Source organism: Scyliorhinus torazame, chromosome 13, assembly GCF_047496885.1.
Source record: "Scyliorhinus torazame isolate Kashiwa2021f chromosome 13, sScyTor2.1, whole genome shotgun sequence".
NCBI classification, from domain to species: domain Eukaryota; kingdom Metazoa; phylum Chordata; class Chondrichthyes; order Carcharhiniformes; family Scyliorhinidae; genus Scyliorhinus; species Scyliorhinus torazame.
The window spans coordinates 106,984,473-107,003,225 of NC_092719.1; the positions used below are offsets into that span (position 1 = coordinate 106,984,473).

At 50.9% G+C, this 18,753-nt stretch overlaps 1 protein-coding gene across 1 annotated transcript in view; it reads right to left on the reverse strand.

Moving 5' to 3' along the window:
* abhd14b (abhydrolase domain containing 14B) overlaps window positions 1-18,753 on the reverse strand; it is a 54,470-nt gene that overhangs the window by 26,406 nt on the left and 9,311 nt on the right. The window contains exon 2 of the mRNA XM_072472032.1: window positions 17,317-17,549. Within this exon, the coding sequence (XP_072328133.1) occupies window positions 17,317-17,524 (208 nt within the window). The 5' untranslated portion in view covers window positions 17,525-17,549. The remainder of the gene's footprint in view (window positions 1-17,316; window positions 17,550-18,753) is intronic.

Consider the following 18,753-nt stretch of genomic DNA (forward strand, 5'->3'; position numbering starts at 1 on the left):
TTTGAAAGGCTTGTTGGAAAGAGTCGAGAAGGTTTGGAGGTACAGGGGTCGCAGATCCGGGAGATGGAGAGGGGGATGTGGGGCAGACCTTTGCAAGTCCCTAAGGACAAAGGTGGAGGAGCAAGAGACTAGATCTAGAAGTTAGAACCTGCGTATTGTCAGGAAGGGACATGGGAAAAGAGCAACGGGGCTGCAGAGAGTCCCCGCCATAGGGGTAACAGCAACAACCACAAAATGAAAGAAAGAATATAAAAATACAACAGCCATGGCGAAAGGAGGGGCCAAGATGGAGCCTGACTATCAATGGGGAAGGAGAGAGAGAGCAAGGAAAGGGTGTGGGCCGATGAAAGGGGTACATGTAAATTGTACATAAGCGACATCTCACTCTGTAAAGTGTGTGTTTTTAATATGTCTAATTGTTAAATTGGTAAAATTGGAAAATTCTAATAAAAATATTTATAAAAGAAAAAACCTGCGTATTGTTGGCCTGCCTGAAGGTGCGGAAGGCACAAGTGCGACGAGGTACGTCTCAAGGATGCTGGCGGGGCTCGTGGTGGATAAGGCCCCGGAGGTGAATAGAGCACACAGGTCTCTAAAGGCAGAGCCAAGAGTGGGGGAGCCGCAGCAGGGTGTGATTGCGAGGCTCCATAGGTTTGCGGAGAAGATCCTGTGGTGGGCCAGGGAGAAGGGAACTGCGAATGGGAGGCGAACAAGGTCCAAATCGACCAGGACATTGGAGTGGAGCTGGCGAAAAGGTGCGTCGGATTCAACAGGGCCAAGGCGGCTCTTTATCGAAGGTAGATCAAGTTTGGGGTGTTGTACCCGGTCAAACTGTGGGTGACGTTTGAAGGCCGGGAGTACTATTTCAAAACCCCATAGGAGAGGCAGCACGGTGGCGCAGTGGGTTAGCCCTGCTGCTCACGGCGCCGAGGTCCCAGGTTCCGGGGATGTTGTTTATTTTTTGGAGGAGGTGATCTGTGATCTTGGATGTGTCTTTGTTTGTGTGGGGGAGGTCCACATGCAGCCGTTTGCACAGACAGGGAAGGTGGGGGAGGGTAAATAGGATGAGCCTTCGGGCAGGAGCTGCCATGCTGGCACGTAATGCTGGTGAATGGAAGTGAGGTGGGGGAGATAGAACATATGTGCAGAAGGAGGCCATTCGACCCACTTAAGCCCTCACTCCCACCCTATCCCCGTAACCCAATAACCCCTCCTAACCTTTTAAGGTCACTAAGGACAACTTATCATGGCCAATCCACCTAACCGACATGTCTTTGGACTGTGGGAGGAAACCGGAGCACCCTGAGGAAACCCACGCAGACACGGGGAGAACATGCAGACTCCGCACAGACAGTGACCCAGCGGGGAATCGAACCTGGGGCCCTGGCACTGTGAAGCCACAGTGCTATCCACTTGTGCTACCGTGCTGCCCAAGTAAATAGACAGGGTTGTAGGTGCCAAGGAAGTGTGGGATCCGGGGGAAGATACGTGATAGTGAGCGTGGTGTTGGAGATGGCTGCGGGGGTTGGCCAAGGGCAGGGGGATGCGATGTGGCAGTGTTGGGAGGACGAGCACGGTCATGGATGGAGAAGGGGGCCATCTTGGATGGGCCTAGTTTAGGCTGAAATTAAAGGGGACAGAATCGGCAAGTTGGATGGGGGACAGTAGAGGGAATGGAGGCACAAGCCTCTGGTAAGGTTCGCAACATGGAACGTATGGTGGCTGAATGGGCCAGTGAAGAGGTCTCGGATCTTTGTGCACTCGAGGAGCTTGAAGGCGGGGGTAGTCTTCCTGCAGGAGATGCACCTCTGGGTGAGGATCAGGTTAGGTTGAAAGAGGGATGGATGGGTGGGTCAGGTATTTCATTCTAGTTTGATTTAAAGTTGCGGGGGGTGCCCATCCTGTTGAGTAAATAGACGGGGTTGTAGGTGCCAAGGAAGTGTGGGAGCCGGGGGAAGATACGTGATAGTGAGCGTGATGTTGGAAGGGACACCGGTGGGTGTTAGTGAATGTTTATGCATTGAACTGCTACAATGTGTGGTTTGTGAGTGGGCTTCTGGGAGCGATTCCAGACCTGGACATGCATCAGCTGATTACGGGAGGAGAATTTAATTGTGTGCTGGAGGCAAGGGTGCATGGGACGAGCCCCAAGTCAATGGGCAGACTGCGGGTGGCGAGGGATCTGGGAGGGCTTATGGAAAGGATGGGTATGGTGGACCCGTGGAGGTTTAGGAACTTATTTTCTCACGTGTACAAAGTATACTCCAGAATTGATTTTTTGTTGGCGGGGGGGTGAGCCGAGAGGTGTTGGTGGGGTTGGGTGGGGGCGGAGCATTCGGGAATAGTGATTTGGGACCATGAGCCGCACTGGCTGGAGGTTCGACTTAGCGCGAGGCAGGAGCAGAGGCAGGGATGGAGGTTACATTTGGGGCTTCTAGCGGACAGGGAATTCTGTCGGTGATTAAGGCCTATGTGGAGCTGAACCAAAATGGGGGGGTATCGGCAGACACATTCTGGGAGGCATTGAAGGTGGTGGTTCGGGGGGGGGGGGGGAGATCATCTCGTTCAAGGCGCACGGAGAGGAGTATGGACGATTATTAGATGAGATAGTCGAGGTTGACAGGGAATATTTAAGGGCCCCCACCATGGAGGGATTGGCTAAGAGATGAAGTTACAGGGGCAGTTAGACAGGCTGATGACAGAGAAGGCAGTTGGGCAGCTACGGAGGGCGAGGGGGCGCAGTGTGAATATGGAGAGAAGGCGAGCCGCATGCCAGCCCATCAGCTACGGAGAGAAATCCTGAGTGCGCGGACAGGGAATGGGGAGGTAATGTCAGAGCCGGGGAAGATATAGGAGGCGTTCAGGGAGTACTATGAGAAATTGTATAGGGCCGTTTCTGGGGGTGAGGAAGGGGATATGGGGCAATTTCTGGACGGGCTGGAATTTAGAAGGCTGGATGTGGAGAGGAGGCAGGCACTGGAGGAACCCTTAGAGTTGAGAGGTGGGGCAGCATGGCGGCGCAGTGGTTAGCACCGCTGCCTCACGGCACCAAGGTCACAGGTTCGATCCCGGCTCTGGGTCACTGTCTGTGTGGAGTTTGCACATTCTCCCAGTGTTTGCGTGGGTTTCAACCCCACAACCCAAAGATGTGCAGAGTCGGTGGATTGGTAACGCTAAATTGCCCCTAAATTGGAAAAAAAATGAATAGGGTACTCTAAATTTTTTTATTTATTTATTTATTTATTTTTTTTTTAAAAGAGTTGAGAGAGGTGATGGAAAGCATAAAAGGGATGAAGTCGGGAAAGGCCCTGGGGTTACCCCTAGGCGTTCGAAAAGGAGTTTGCAACAGAGTTGGCACCACACTTATTGGGGATGCTTAGCGAGGAGCTGGAGAAGGGGGAGCTGTCGGAGACAATGACACAAGCTTGATTATGCTAATTTTTAAGAAAGGGAAGAATCCGTTGGAGTGTGTGTCATACAGGCCCATATCGCTGTTGAACACAGACATAAAGTATTGGCTATGTTAGTGGAAGGGAGGATGGAAGGATAAGTTCCGAGGGTGGTTGCAGAGGACCAAACAGGTTCTGTGAGGGGCGGGCAGCTTTCCAGTAACATTAGACGATTACTAAATGTGATCATGACCCTGTCGAGGGGACGGGTACCGGAGCTAGCGTAGGAGGCTTTCAACAGGGTGAGAGGTGGTACCTGTTCGAGGTTCTGGGAAGGTTTGGGTTTGAGCTGAAGTTTGTTGTGTCTGCTATATGTGGCCCCGGTGGCGAGTGCATGGACAAATGAGATGAGTTCACGGAGCTTCGGGTTGCATAGAGGAACCAGGAAGGGGTGTCCGCTGTCGCCACTGTTGTTCGCGCTGGCGATAGAGCCCTTGGCGATGGCCCTTAGGGGGTCAGCAGAGTGGCAGGGAATTATGAGGGGGAGTAGGGAACACTGGGTGTCGTTGTATGCAGATAACCTGTTGCTGTTCGTCTCCGACCCATTGGGGAGTATGGGGAGAATTATGGACTTATGAGTGGGGTTCGGAACCTTCTCGGCTATAAGCTGAATGTGGGAAAAAGCGATGTGTTTCCGATGAAGGAAGCGGGTCAAGGAGCCAATCTAAGGGTGTTGCCATTTAGGGTAGCCAGGGATAGGTTTAGGTATCTGGGGATCCAGGTTATGGGGGGAGTGGGCGACGATGCACAAATGGAACTTAACAAAGTTGTGCAGGAGATAACGGAGGACTTTAGGAGGTGGGATACGTTACGCCTGACACAGGCAGGGAGGGGGGTGAAAATGATTGTCGGCAGGGAAGACACCTAGTGTGAAGAGGGCACTGCTACAGAGGCAGAAAGGGGGGTTGGCATTACCAAATCCTCTGCATTATTACTGGGCGGTGAATGTGGAGAAGGTGAGGCGGTGGTGGGAAGGAGAGGGGTTAGGATGGAGGAGGAGTCATGTAAGGGATCCAGCCTGAGGGCCATGTTGACGGTGGCACTACAGCTGGTACCGAGGAGATATACTGAGAGCCCGGTCATACAGTCCACGATTAGGGTGTGGATCCAGCTGAGAAGACACTTTAGGACGGAGGGGATGTTGGTGTTAACACCGTTGTGCGAGAACCACGGGTTCAAGCCAGGGGAGACGGATGGCATGTATAGGAGGTGAAGAGAGATGGGGCTGGTGAGGGTGAGCGATCTAATATCTGGAGGAGAGGTTTGCAAGTCTGCAAGAGCTGTGGGATCAGGTAGAACTCCCAAAGGGAAGCAAATTCAGGTACAAGCAAGTGAGGGACTTTGCACGGAAGGAATAGAGAGGGTTTCCCAAGCTGCCGAAATATGCCCTATTAGAATGATGTTGCTTCCGGACATGGAAATGGAGGGTAGGATCGGGCGCATATATGGATGGCTGGGGTGCGGGGGGAGCGCAAGTGGTGAGGGTCAAGGAGGAATGGGAGGAGGAGTCCGGGGGGGGGATAGGATGGGGAGTGTTGAATGAGGCGTTGCAGGGTGTACTCGACCTCGTGTGCAAGGATGAGTTTGATACAGTTTAAGGTGGTGCATAGGGTGCATATGCCTCGTGTGAGGATGAGTGGGTTCTTCGAGGGGTGGCAGACGAGTGTGAGAAGTGTGGGGGGGGGGAACGAGCGAACCACGCGGATATGTTCTGTGTGGGCGTATTCGGACGCTAGCAAAGATTGTGGGAGTAGGGGCCGGGCCGGACCCCATGACGTTGATTTTTGGGGTATCGGCAAGGCCGGAACTGATGGAGGGGAGGAGGGCCGATTGGATTGGATTTGTTTATTGTCACGTGTACCGAGGCACAGTGACAAGTATTTTTCTGCGAGCAGCTCAACTGATCATTAAGTACTTGGGAAGAAAAGGGAAGAAAAGAAAATACATAATGGGGCAACACAAGGTATACAATGTAACTACATAAGCACCGGCATCGGATGAAGCATACAGGGCGTAGTGTTAATGAGGTCAGTCCATAATAGGGTCATTTAGGAATCTGGTAACAGCGGGGAAGAAACTGTTTTTGAGTCTGTTCGTGCGTGTTCTCAGACTTCTGTATTTCCTGCCCGATGGAAGAAGTTGGAAGAGTGAGGAAGCCGGGTGGGAGGGGTCTTTGTTTATGCTGCCCTCTTTCCCCAGGCAGCGGGAGTTGTAGACGGAGTCAATGGATGGGAGGCAGGTTCGTGTGATGGACTTGGCGCTGTTCACGACTCTCTGAAGTTTATTGCGGTCCTGGGCCGAGCAGTTGCCATACCAGGCTGTGATGCAGCCTGATCGGATGCTTTCTATGGTGCATCTGTAAAAGTTGGTAAGGGTTAATGTGGACATGCCGAATTTCCTGAGGAAGTATAGTTGTGCTTTCTTGGTGGTAGCGTCGACGTGGGTGGACCAGGACAGATTTTTGGAGATGTGCACCCCTCGAAATTTGAAACTGCTAACCGTCTCCTTGGCCCCGTTGATGCTGACAGGGGTGTGTACAGTACTTTGCTTCCTGAAGTCAATGAACAGCTCTTTAGTTTTACTGGCATTGAGGGAGAGATTGTTGTCGCTACACCACTCCACTAGGTTCTCTATCTCCCTTCTGTATTCAAACTCATGGTTATTCGGGATCCAGCCCACTATGGTCGTATCGTCAGCAAACTTGTAGATGGAGTTGGAACCAAATTTTGCCACGCAGTCGTGTGTGTACACGGAGTAGAGTAGGGGGCTAAGTACGCAGCTTTGCGGGGCCCCGTAATTGAGGGCTATTGTGGAGGAGGTGTTATTGTTCATTCTTACTAGAACATAGAACATAGAAAAATACAGCACAGAACAGGCCCTTCGGCCCACGATGTTGTGCCGAACTTTTGTCCTAGATTAAGAACAAATTAATCTACACCCCATCATTCTACCGTAATCCATGTACCTATCCAATAGCCACTTGAAGATCCCTAATGTTTCCGACTCAACTACTTCCACAGGCAGTGCATTCCATGCCCCCACTACTCTCTGGGTAAAGAACCTACCTCTGATATCCCCCCTATATCTTCCACCATTCACCTTAAATTTATGTCCCCTTGTAATGGTTTGTTCCACCCGGGGAAAAAGTCTCTGACTGTCTACTCTTATCTATTCCCCTGATCATCTTATAAACCTCTATCAAGTCGATCCTCATCCTTCTCCGTTCTAATGAGAAAAAGCCTAGCACCCTCAACCTTTCCTCGTAAGACCTACTCTACTCTCCATTCCAGGCAACATCCTGGTAAATCTCTTTTGCACCTTTTCCAAAGCTTCCACATCCTTCCTAAAATGAGGCGACCAGAACTGCACACAGTACTCCAAATGTGGCCTTACCAAGGTTTTGTACAGCTGCATCATCACCTCATGGCTCTTAAATTCAATCCCTCTGTTAATATTCCGCATTCATATTTGTCCTTCCAAAATGGACAACCTCACACTTTTCAGGGTTAAACTCCATCTGCCACTTCTCAGCCCAGCTCTGCATCCTATCTATGTCTCTTTGCAGCTGACAACAGCCCTCCTCACTATCCACGACTCCACCAATCTTCGTATCGTCTGCAAATTTACTGACCCACCCTTCAACTCCCTCATCCAAGTCATTAATGAAAATCACAAACAGCAGAGGACCCAGTACTGATCCCTGCGGTACGCCACTGGTAACTGGGATCCAGGCTGAATATTTGCCATCCACCACCACTCTCTGACTTCTATCGGTTAGCCAGTTTGTTATCCAACTGGCCAAATTTCCCACTATCCCATGCCTCCTTACTTTCTGCATAAGCCTACCATGGGGAACCTTATCAAATGCCTTACTAAAATCCATGTACACTACATCCACTGCTTTACCTTCATCCACGTGCTTGGTCACCTCCTCAAAGAATTCAATAAGATTTGTAAGGCAAGACCGACCCCTCACAAATCCGTGCTGACTATCCCTAATCAAGCAGTGTCTTTCCAGAGGCTCAGAAATCCTATCCCTCAGTACCCTTTCCATTACTTTGCCTACCACCGAAGTAAGACTAACTGGCCTGTATTTCCCAGGGTTATCCCTATTCCCTTTTTTGAACGGGGCATGACATTTGCCACTCTCCAATCCCCTGGTACCACCCCTGTTGACAGTGAGGATGAAAAGATCATTGCCAACGGCTCTGCAATTTCATCTCTTGCTTCCCATAGAATCCTTGGATATATCCCGTCAGGCCCGGGGGACTTGTCTATCCTCAAGTTTTTCAAAATGCCCAACACATCTTCCTTCCTAACAAGTATTTCCTCGAGCTTACCAGTCTGTTTCACACTGTCCTCTCCAACAATATGGCCCCTCTCATTCGAAAATACAGAAGAAAAGTACTCGTTCAAGACCTCTCCTATCTCTTCAGACTCAATACACAATCTCCCGCTACTGTCCTTGATCGGACCTACCCTCGCTCTAGTCATTCTCATGTTTCTCATGTATGTGTAAAAGGCCTTGGGGTTTTCCTTGATCCTACCCGCCAAATATTTTTCATACCCTCTCTTAGCTCTCCTAATCTCTTACTTCAGTTCCCTCCTGGCTATCTTGTATCCCTCCAGCGCCCGGTCTGAACCTTGTTTCCTCAGCCTTACATAGGTATCCTTCTTCCTCTTAACAAGATATTCAACCTCTCTTGTCAACCATGGTTCCCTCACTCGACCATCTCTTCCCTGCTGACAGGGACATACATATCAAGGACACGTAGTATCTGTTCCATGAACAAGTTCCACATTTCAATTGTGTCCTTCCCTGACAGCCTATGTCCCCAACTTATGCACTTCAGTTCTTGTCTGACAGCATTGTATTTACCCTTCCCCCAATTGTAAACCTTGCCCTGTTGCACACCCCTATATCCCTCTCCATTACTAAAGTGAAAGTCACAGAATTGTGGTCACTATCTCCAAAATGTTCCCCCACTAACAAATCTATCACTTGCCCTGGTTCATTACCAAGTACCAAATCCAATATGGCCTCCCCTCTGGTCGGACAATCTACATACTGTGTTAGAAAAGCTTTCTGGACACACTGCGCAAACACCACCCCATCCAAACTATTTGATCTAAAGAGTTTCCACTCAATATTTGGGAAGTTGAAGTCACCCATGACTACTACCCTGTGACTTCTGCACCTTTCCAAAATCTGTTTCCCAATCTGTTCCTCCACATCTCTGCTGCTATTGGGGGGCCTATAGAAAACTCCCAACAAGGTGACTGTTCCTTTCCTATTTCTGACTTCAACCCATACTACCTCAGTAGGCAGATCCTCCTCGAACTGCCTTTCTGCAGCTGTTATACTATCTCTAATTAACAATGCAACCCACCCACCTCTTTTACCACCCTCCCTAACCTTATTGAAACATCTATAACCAGGAACCTCCAACAACCATTTTTGCCCCTCTTCTATCCAAGTTTCCGTGATGGCCACCACATCGTAGTCCCAAGTACCGATCCATGCCTCAAGTTCACTCACCTTATTCCTGATGCTTCTTGCATTGAACTATACACACTTCAACCCATCTCCGTGCCTGCAAGTACTCGCCTTTGTCAGTGTTACCTTCCCCACTGCCTCACTACACGCTTTGACGTCCTGAACATTGGCTACCTTAGTTGCTGGACTACAAATCCGGTTCGCATTCCCCTGCCAAATTAGTTTAAACCATCCCGAAGAGTACTAGAAAACCTCCCTCCCAGGATATTGGTGCCCCTCTGGTTCAGATGCAACCCGTCCTGCTTGTACAGGTCCCACCTTCCCCAGAAGGCGCTCCAATTATCCAAATATCTGAAGCCCTCCCTCCTACACCATTCCTGCAGCCACGTGTTCAACTGCACTCTCTCCCTATTCCTAGCCTCGCTATCATGTGTCACCGGCAACAAACCAGAGATGACAACTCTGTCTGTCCTGGCTTTTAACTTCCAGCCTAACTCCCTAAACTCGTTTATTACATCCACACCCCTTTTCCTACCTACGTCGTTGGTACCAATGTGCACCACGACTTCTGGCTGCTCCCCCTCCCTCCCCCTTAAGGATCCTGAAGACGTCTGCCTGGGGTGGGGCAGCATGGTGGCGCAGTGGGTTAGCACTGCAGCCTCACAGCGCCGAGGTCCCAGGTTTGATCCCGGCTCTGGGTCACTGTCCGTGTGGAGTTTGCACATTCTCCCCGTGTTTGCGTGGGTTTCGCCCCCACAACCCAAAGATGTGCAGGCTAGGTGGATTGACCATGCTAAATTGCCCCTTAATTGGAAAAAATTAATTGGGTACACTAAATTTATAAAATAAAAATAAAAACTTCTGCCTGGGGTGGGATGTAGACCGCTGTGATAATGGCTCAAGTGAACACACGTGGAAGATAATATGGGCGGCACTTCATGGTCAGGTATTCCAGGTCCGGGGAGCAGTAAGTCGCCAGGGTCGCCACATCCAAGCACCAGGTGGAGTTGATGATGAGGCAAACCCCTCCACCCTTCGCTTTACCTGATGACGCCGTGTGGTCTGCCCGGTGAATTGAGAAGCCTTCAGCTTGTAAGGCACAGTCCGGTGAGGCGGGTGTGAGCCATGTCTCTGTGAAACAGAGCACACAGCAGTCTCTTATTCCCTCCGAGAGGCAAGTCTGTGGTAAGACGTGGTGGCCTTCGCTTCTCTCGTTTCCCAGCAAAGGATTTTATTGGAATGGTGGTTGACTATGCCGTCGGGGGTGGCGGCCTGGCCAGGGGACCTGTACGACGGTTGGAGAAGATTAAGTTTGAATTGAGGGGATCAGCGCAGAGCTTTGAGGCATAGTTTATGACCATGTTTGAGGAATTGTTTGTCGCCGGGTGGGGGGGGGGGGCGTGAGATGTGTGGAGAATGTTCTCAGACTTATTTACATTTTTGTACCTTTGAATTCGTTTGGAATAAATACATTTTACGAATCTGTGGAGAGAGAGACACAGTTAACAGGCGTGATCTACTCGAATGGGGACAGAGTCCCGGAATGGGCGAGATCAGCTGGGTGTTTCCCTGTTCTCGGAGCGCTGAGAAACACCCCTCTATCTAACGCTCATCAGGGTAGAACGGGGGCCTCAGCGGGGAACTCCCCAACGAGGGTGCACTTAGCCCCATTTTCTGCACTGAGAAGCTCCACTCGCCGGAACTTAAATGGCGTTGTGATCTCACGAGCCCCCAGCGCGACCCCCGAACCCCCAACTCATTATAAGGGGATGCCCGAGCCCCCTGTAACCCCTCACACTCACGGACGACACAACCCAGTCTAATCACCCCGTGCAAAATATGCCAGCTTGGCACCTTGGCAGTGCCAGCCTGGCACCCTGGCAGTACCCCTGTCAACGCCACCTGGGCATCTTGGCATTGTCAGTCTGACACCCTGATGGCACTGCCGGGGTGCCAAGCCTGCAGTGCCAGGGTGCTCAGGTGGCATGCACCTGGGAGACTCCAATTGCTTGGGAAACCCCCCCGCCCGCCCCCAAGTGCCAGTCCATCTGGTCCCCGTTTGTGGAGACCAGTACTGAACCGCGCTCGCCCAGGGTCTCCAAGACGGCGGAGTTAGATCCCATGGTTAGGCCAGCATTTATTGCCCATGTCAAATTGCCCGCGGGAAGTTGGTGATTGCAGACCGGGTGATCACATGACACGGTTACTTAAGAAGTCAAGTGTCAGAAGTGTGGGAGTTCTCCCCAGAATGCAATCATGTAAATAGCAGCTCATAAAGCGAATAAACCATCGTTTGTTATAAGTCCTTGGTCACCAGTCATTGGAGCCCAGCACTTCTGTCAGGAGTTGGCAGTGCGGCACAAGTCCTTTGCCGCATCGACCTGCTTGTGTGCGACGAAAAAGTTGCGGACAACAGGGCAAAGTTTGAAAAGGAGTGGTGTATATATTGTGGTGCCGGACTATCAGATAAATGAAAAAAGGTACAGGCTTACACCTGATTAAATCCCGTGGTCTCTGAGACCATCAAGATATTTTGAGTCCTTTGTGTTTCAAGTGTAGGAGGAGGAAGAGGACTTCAAAATGATTCTGAAAAATTCTGAGCACGTGTTTAACTCTACAGAGCAAAGATCTGATACATCGATGCTCATACATGCCAACATAGCGAAGAAATGTGCACTTGGCATCCTTACTGATTAGTTAGTCAGGAGTCGAATTGTCTGTGGAATCCACAACGACCTAGTCCACAAGCAGCTGCTTCGAGAGAAAGATTTACTACAAACAGCCATTAGCATCTGCATGCTAACAGAACAGTCTTAAAAAAAGCAGCAAGGGGTTTAGGTGGGAAACTGCTGATTTTGCAGCACAGGATATGTTCTACCCCAACTGAGGTGGCTATTACCCACAGAACAGAGCAGCATGTTTAGCAGATGTTAAACGCTGCAACAAATCTGGAAAGTGGAATCACTTCGCAAAATGCTGCAGATCGAAACCTCAGTAACTTTCTTTTGACAAGAGCTGCATTGCGGCAGGTCAGTCCTCCAGGGTTAGGAGCATCGATAAAGTGGATGAACTGGAGCTCAGTCAGAGCAACCAAACCAATAAGCCTTGGATTACTCGCTACTGTGAGAGTGCCAACACCATCAGAGGAAAGTGTAGTGATCTTCACCACCCTCAACAAAGCAAAACTGAAGGTATAGATTGACACTGGAACAAAGTATAATGTATTACCCAGTCAAATGCTGCGGGAACTAGCCCCACATGCTGCACCAGACCTCAATCCCAGGTAGACCTCATGGCCTGAGGCAGACAATACAACGGCTAAATGACAGATCACCATCTCAGTGGACAAGCATGCTTTACAGTGCTTCCTTAGCATGACAAATTATCTCCGTTAATTCCGTGTTATAGTGAGGTCACTGGACCTCTTCATCAACTACTCCTCCAGGACATCGAATGGTGCTGGCAAGAGAATCATACAGTGTTATTCAACAGACTCTAACAGGCACTTGCAGCCCCACTGGTGCTACAATACTTTGACTCGAGCACCTGTACGTATATCAGCAGATGCCTTTCAGCATGGACTAGGCACAGTCTGCATCCAGAATAGCAGGCAAATAGTCTTTGTTTCAAGGACTCTTACTGACACTGAGACTCGTTATGCTCAGATCAAAAAGGAAATTGCTTTTGTCTTCGCCGGTCAGAAATTATGACTTTGCATATGGTTATCCTGCAACTGATGAAACTGATCATCAGCCACTCATAACTATTTCTTAAAAAGCCTCTTCACACTGCATCTGCACGTTTGCAGTGCATAATACTAAAGCTAGAATGCTGTAACTTCAGTGTCGGCTACAAACGTGGTAAGGAGCTGTATTTGGTTGATGCCCTTTCCAGAGCCATTCTACCCACAACAAACCAGGCAGATCGTGAGGATGACATAGACATCATGACAAGAGGTGCTGCCCTTTCATAGAATCCAGGAACTCAAAGATGCCATACATGTGGACATCACATGCAGACAACTTCACAACATCATCATGAGGGACTGTCCGGAGTTCTCAGGGTGGCTTCCACACAAGCTCCACACATTCTTTGCCACCAGAGATGAATTAACTGTAGAGGACGCACTGATGCAGCGTGGTCAGCAATTCATCATCCCTAGCTCTCTCCAGAGGGACTACACCCAGCAACATCAAAGGCATCCAGTGTTGGAAGCAACCAGATTAAGGGCAAAGGAATCACTCTACTGGCCCTCCATGTACACAGAGGGAAGTCTCCAGATGTGCACCTTGCAATGCACTCAAGCCGCATCAAACCAAAAGAGACCCACACCTACACGAGGTCCTGGGCTTCTCATTTTACGGCAGTTGCCATTTTCTTTTTATTTATGTATTTTTAAACTTAAAGTACCCAATTATTTTTTTTTCCAATTAAGGGGCAATTAGTGTGACTAATCCACCTACCCTGCACATCTTTGGGGTTGTGGGGGGTGAGACCCATGCAGGTACGGGAAGAATGTGCAAACTCCACATGGACAGTGACCCGGGGCCGGGTTCGAAGCTGCCATTTTCAAATGGTGAAAACATTTGGTCTTAGTTGATTCATACGCCAGGTGGTTTGAACTCAATTACCTGCCAGACATGAAGAGTGACAGTCATAATCAAGCTCAAGGGCACTTTGCCACACATGGCATCCCTGAGAGGATAATGACGGACAATGCTCGCCAGTTTATCTCCAGGGAGTTGAAAAATTTTGCATACACATGGGAACAGCCCCCTATACCCCTATACTGGGCCATTGACATCACAGTCCAATGGCCCGGCAAAACAGATGGTACGGTCAGCAAAGCATCTATCGAGGAAATGTGCACGAGATCATACAGATTACTGTGCTGCACTGCTTAGCCTGTGAAACGTGCCAAGGCAGGATCTGCCCTCATCAGCACACAGACTGTTCACCATGTGCACCCAGACCACATGGAAGGAGTGGACCTGTGGAGGTTCCTGCACCCAAGAAAACAGGACTATTCGTTTTTCTCCCTGGTAGACAAGGTGTACTTGAGGATAGATTTTTTCATGGGGGAAGGCGCTATTTGCTGGGGTTAGCAGGGCGGAGTACTCAGCAATCGTGATTTCGGACTATGTGGGTTGGAGAAGGCGATGGCCCAGAGGTTGGGGAGGAGACTGGATGTGGGGTTGTTAGCAGACCGGAGTGTTCGTGTGGGGTTTAATTGCACGGGGGATGTTTTGCAGTCGGTAGCTTGGGAGGCTCTGAAGGCAGTAGTGAGATGGGGGGGGGGGATTTTGTTCAAAGCTGAGATGGACAAGGAGGAGAAAGGAGTGCAAAAAACTGAGAGAGAAGATTCTGGAGGTGGATAGGAGTATGGAGAGTATCTGGACCGGGGTCTCTTGGCCAAGAAGGAGTTGCAGGAGAGGTTCGACTAGTTATCCACAGGGAAAGCGGTACGCCTGTTGAGAAGGGCGAGGGAGGGTGGTCTACGAGCACGGGGAGAAGGCAGGGCGTATGCTGGCCGGCCAGGGTTATACTTTGGGTACGGGATAAGATGGGGAAGCTGGTGTGGCCCCAGAACAAATCAATAAAGTATTTGAGGAGTTTTATAGGGACCTGTATAGGTCAGAGTCACCGGGGGAGGAGCGGGGATGAGGGAGTTCCTGGACGGGTTGGAGTATCCGAGGCTAGGTGAAGAGAATAGATCAGGGTTGGAGGGGCCAATGGGGGAGCAGGAGGCAAAGAAATTGAAGGACAAGTTGGCGCCGCTGATGGTGGGAATGTTTGAGGATGCGACAGGCAGGAGTGTCTTGCCGCAAACGATGGGACAAGCTGCTATTTGATTGCTGCTAAAGAAGGATAAGGATTCAGTAGAGCGTGGGTCGTACAGGCCCATATCGCTACTGAATGTCGATGCCAAGATATTGGCAAAGGCGCTGGTGTCAAGGTCAGAGGGATGTCTCCCGAAGGTGATTGGGGAGGATCAGACAGGGTTTGTGAAGGGAACGCAGCTGTTCTCAAACGTGCGGAGGTTGTTGAATGTGGTCCTGTTTCCGGCGGAGGGAAAGGAAATGGAAGCGGTGGTGACACTGGACGCAGAGAAGGTGTTTGAACAGGTAGAGTGGGGTTACTTGGTAATAACAATAATCTTTAATAGTGTCACAAGTAGGCTTATATTAATACTGCAATGAAGTTGCTGTGAAAATCCCCTAGTCACCACACTCCGGTGCCTGTTCGGGTACACTGAGGGGGAATTCAGAATGTCCAATTCATCTTAACAAGCACGTCTTTTGGGACTTGTGGGAGGAAATCGGAGCGCCCAGAGGAAACTCACGCAGACATGGGGAGAAGGTGCTGATTCAACACAGTGACCCAAGCCTTGAATCGAACAACATGCACAACATAGAGTGTCTTTATACGCGATAATCTGCAGTTGTGCATCTTGGAACCGAACACGTCGGAGGGGAATATAATGGAGCTGCTCCAGAGATTCGGCACGTTCAAAGGGTATAAATTGAATTTATGGCCTCCCATAGTAGGGGCGGGAGTGGTGGGGGCTGCCATTTTGTTTGGCGGCAACTCACTTTAGGTACTTGTGGGTGCAGGTGGCCTGGGATTAGGCAGAGCTCTGAAAATATAATTTTCTAGCTTGGTGGGACCTGTCAAGGTGGGATAACCTCACTCTCTCTTTGGCGGGCCAGGTGCATGCAGTTACCTGACGGTTGTTTGATCCGGGGGGGGGGCTAGGCCTCCCAAACTTGCTGTACTATTATTGGCCGGCAAATGTGGAGAAGGTGTGGGGCTGGAGCAGGGAGGGGAGGATCGGTGGGTAAAGATGGAGGCGGGGCTTTTGTAGGGTGGTTGGGGTTGTGGGCACTGGCAATGGCACCACTCCTGATGGCTCCAGGAAACTACTTGGCGAGTCCGGTGGTGATCGCCACAGTAAAGATTTAGAGGCAGTTTCGGCAGCACTTCAAGCTGGGGGCTGTGTCGGGGGGATGCCGATTAGGGGGAATCATGGGTTCGAGGCGGAATGATGGATGTGAGGTTTTGGAGATGGGATGAGAAGGGGATCAGTGAAATGAAGGAGCTGATCCTTGGGCGGGGTGGGGGTGGGGGGTGGGGGGGGGGATTCGCAAGCATCGAGGAGTTGGGAGAGAAGTACGGGTTGGTGCAGGGGGAAGGGATTAGGTACATGCAGGTTCAGGACTTTGCAAAAAAGACTTTCCTGACATTCCTGATAGTGCCGGCCTCTTCATTGCTGGAGGTGGTGCTGTCAGTGGGGGTGCTGGAGAGGGGGGGGGGGGGGGGTCATGACGGCGATCTGCGGGAGGATCCTGGAGGAGGATAGGGTATCCATGAAGGGGATTAAGGCAAAGTGGGAGGAAGAGCTGGGTGGGGGGGGCACTGAAGAGGGATTGTGGTGTGAGGTGCTGAGGAGGGTGGATGCCTCGACTTCCTGTGCGAAGTCGGGGCTGATACAGCTGAAGGTACTGTTCAGGGCACGCCTCAAAAATCAAGGATGAGCCGGCTGTTTGAGAGGGTGGAGGATGTCTGTGAGCGACGTGGGAGGGGCCCTGTGAATAACGTTCATATGTTTTGGTCCTGCCGAAGTTGGAAAGGTTTTGGAGGACGGTGTTCAGTACAATCTCAGGGGTTTTGCATATGGATGTGGAGCCCGGCCCCCTAGAAGCCAAATTCGGGGTGTCGGACCAGTCCAAGTTGCAGGCGGGTGTGGGGGCAGCCTTCGTTTAGCCTTCGCCTCGCTGATTGTTCGCAGGCGGGTCTTTTTGGGGTGGAGATCAGCTTTTCCAGCCTGTGCCTCGGCGTGACGGGGGAGCCTGCTGGAGGTTTTGACCCTGGAGAAGGTGAAGTTCATGCTGAGGGGTAGGGGTAGGAGGGGTTCGACAATTGTTGGGATTTGTTCATCACGTACTTTTGGAAGTTGGTTACTGTTGACTGTTGGGAGGGGCAGGGGGATTGTTTTTTGTATTGTTGGGGTTCTTTTGTATGGTGAAAACCTGTTGACTAAAAATATTTTTAAAAAATAAATGAATAAAGGAGTTCTCCCAGAGCACAGGCAGAGGACATGCATGGTGTAGCTTCTCAGCTAGTGAATAAAACATTGTCTGTTCCAAGACCTTGATCGCCGGTCCTTGAGAATCCAGGATGCCTACAGTGTGATACCATCTTCTTCAACCGCTGCAGCCCATGTGCTGTAGGTACTCCCACAGCTAATGCGTCTTAGGATTTTGAAGCGAACAGCACAAAATCCTTCATCATGTGCTGACAACTTCCTTTCTTGCCAACGTCACGCATCACTCAATGTGTATACTGTTCAAGAGTAACTCGCTACCTCACCTGGTAAGTCGATAGCGACTGCCTCGTATCCCGCCTCAGCCAACTTCTGGAGGGTACCAAGCTTCAACCAATTCTCAGAGGTGTAGAGAAGGCCATGGAGCAGCAGCACAGAGAGCCTGGGAGGCTCTTCCGTGGGTGTGGTCAGGCGGTAAAACAGTTCCTGGCCTTCAGATTGCACAGTGCCTTCCTTAGTCTCAATACTCACCATGGTTCCCAGCAGTTACTGCAGCATCCTGCAGAGGAAACGATGGATAGCACGGGGTTAGATACATAGTACACCATAAGACTATAACACATAGGAGCAGAATTAGGCCACTTGGCCCATCGAGTCTGCTCTGCCATTCAATCATGGCTGATATTTTCTCATCCCCATAACCCCTGATCCCCATAATAATCAAGTTTAATCTACACTCCCTCTACACTGTCCCCCATCAAACACTCCCAGGACAGGTACAGCACGGGGTTGATACAGAGGGAACGAGGGAAAGTGTAGTAGCGATTGGGAACTGCCGCAAGCTTCCTGGCGCTCGGCGCGGTGAGGCTGGCAACGCTATTCAACGTTAATTGGTCCACTTAACGAGATCCCAGGGGCTTCTCGCTGCAAATGAACGCTCGCCAGCTGATTCACCGGCACTGCGCTCGCCAGCCCCCCACTAACAAGATCCAGCAGCACCTAAACAGCAGTTGAACAACCAGCCCCACATAGCTTGCAGCCATGGCACCGAGACGAGCGGCTCCAAGATTTGGAGACGCGGACATAGGGAGATCCTCGATGCGGTGGAGGACAGGAGGGTTGTCCCGTTCCCCCGAGAGTCCTGGAAGGGGAGCCTCAGGGCAGCCAGTACAGTCTGGGATAAGATGGCAGTGACCGTGAGCTTGGGGGGTGTGACCAGGAAGACTGGCATCCAGAATAGTCAGAAGGTCAACCACCTGCATGGGTGAGTTGACACCAACGTCTCCCTCCCCCCATCCTTGCAACCCCTCCCTTCACCCCCTCTCCCTTCAATCCCCCCCAACCCTTCCTTCCCACCCCCCCTCCCACTACTAAACCACGTGTGCAGCAACGATGCCCCCTCTGTGTCCCCACAGGAGAAGCTCTCCCACAATAATCAGGACAGGGTCCAGACTGGCGGTGGGGTGCCGGACATACGAATCCTCACCACCTTCGAGGAGCAAGCCCTGCAGGTGACGGGGCTGGCCGAGGACAGAGCGGTCACCAACGCGAATGCTGGCAAAGCCGCAGAAGAGAGGAACCACCGGGCCCCACCCGGAGGACCTGTCAAACATGAGTTGTTATTGCCTTACTGACTGACCCATCCCTCCCACTGACCACATGTCCATTCTTCCGCAGGTACTCCAGCCGACGGCACCGGCCCATTCCGGGTAGCCCGCTCTCCTGCCTCCCAGGAGAACACCTTGGAGGAGAGCTCTGTGGAT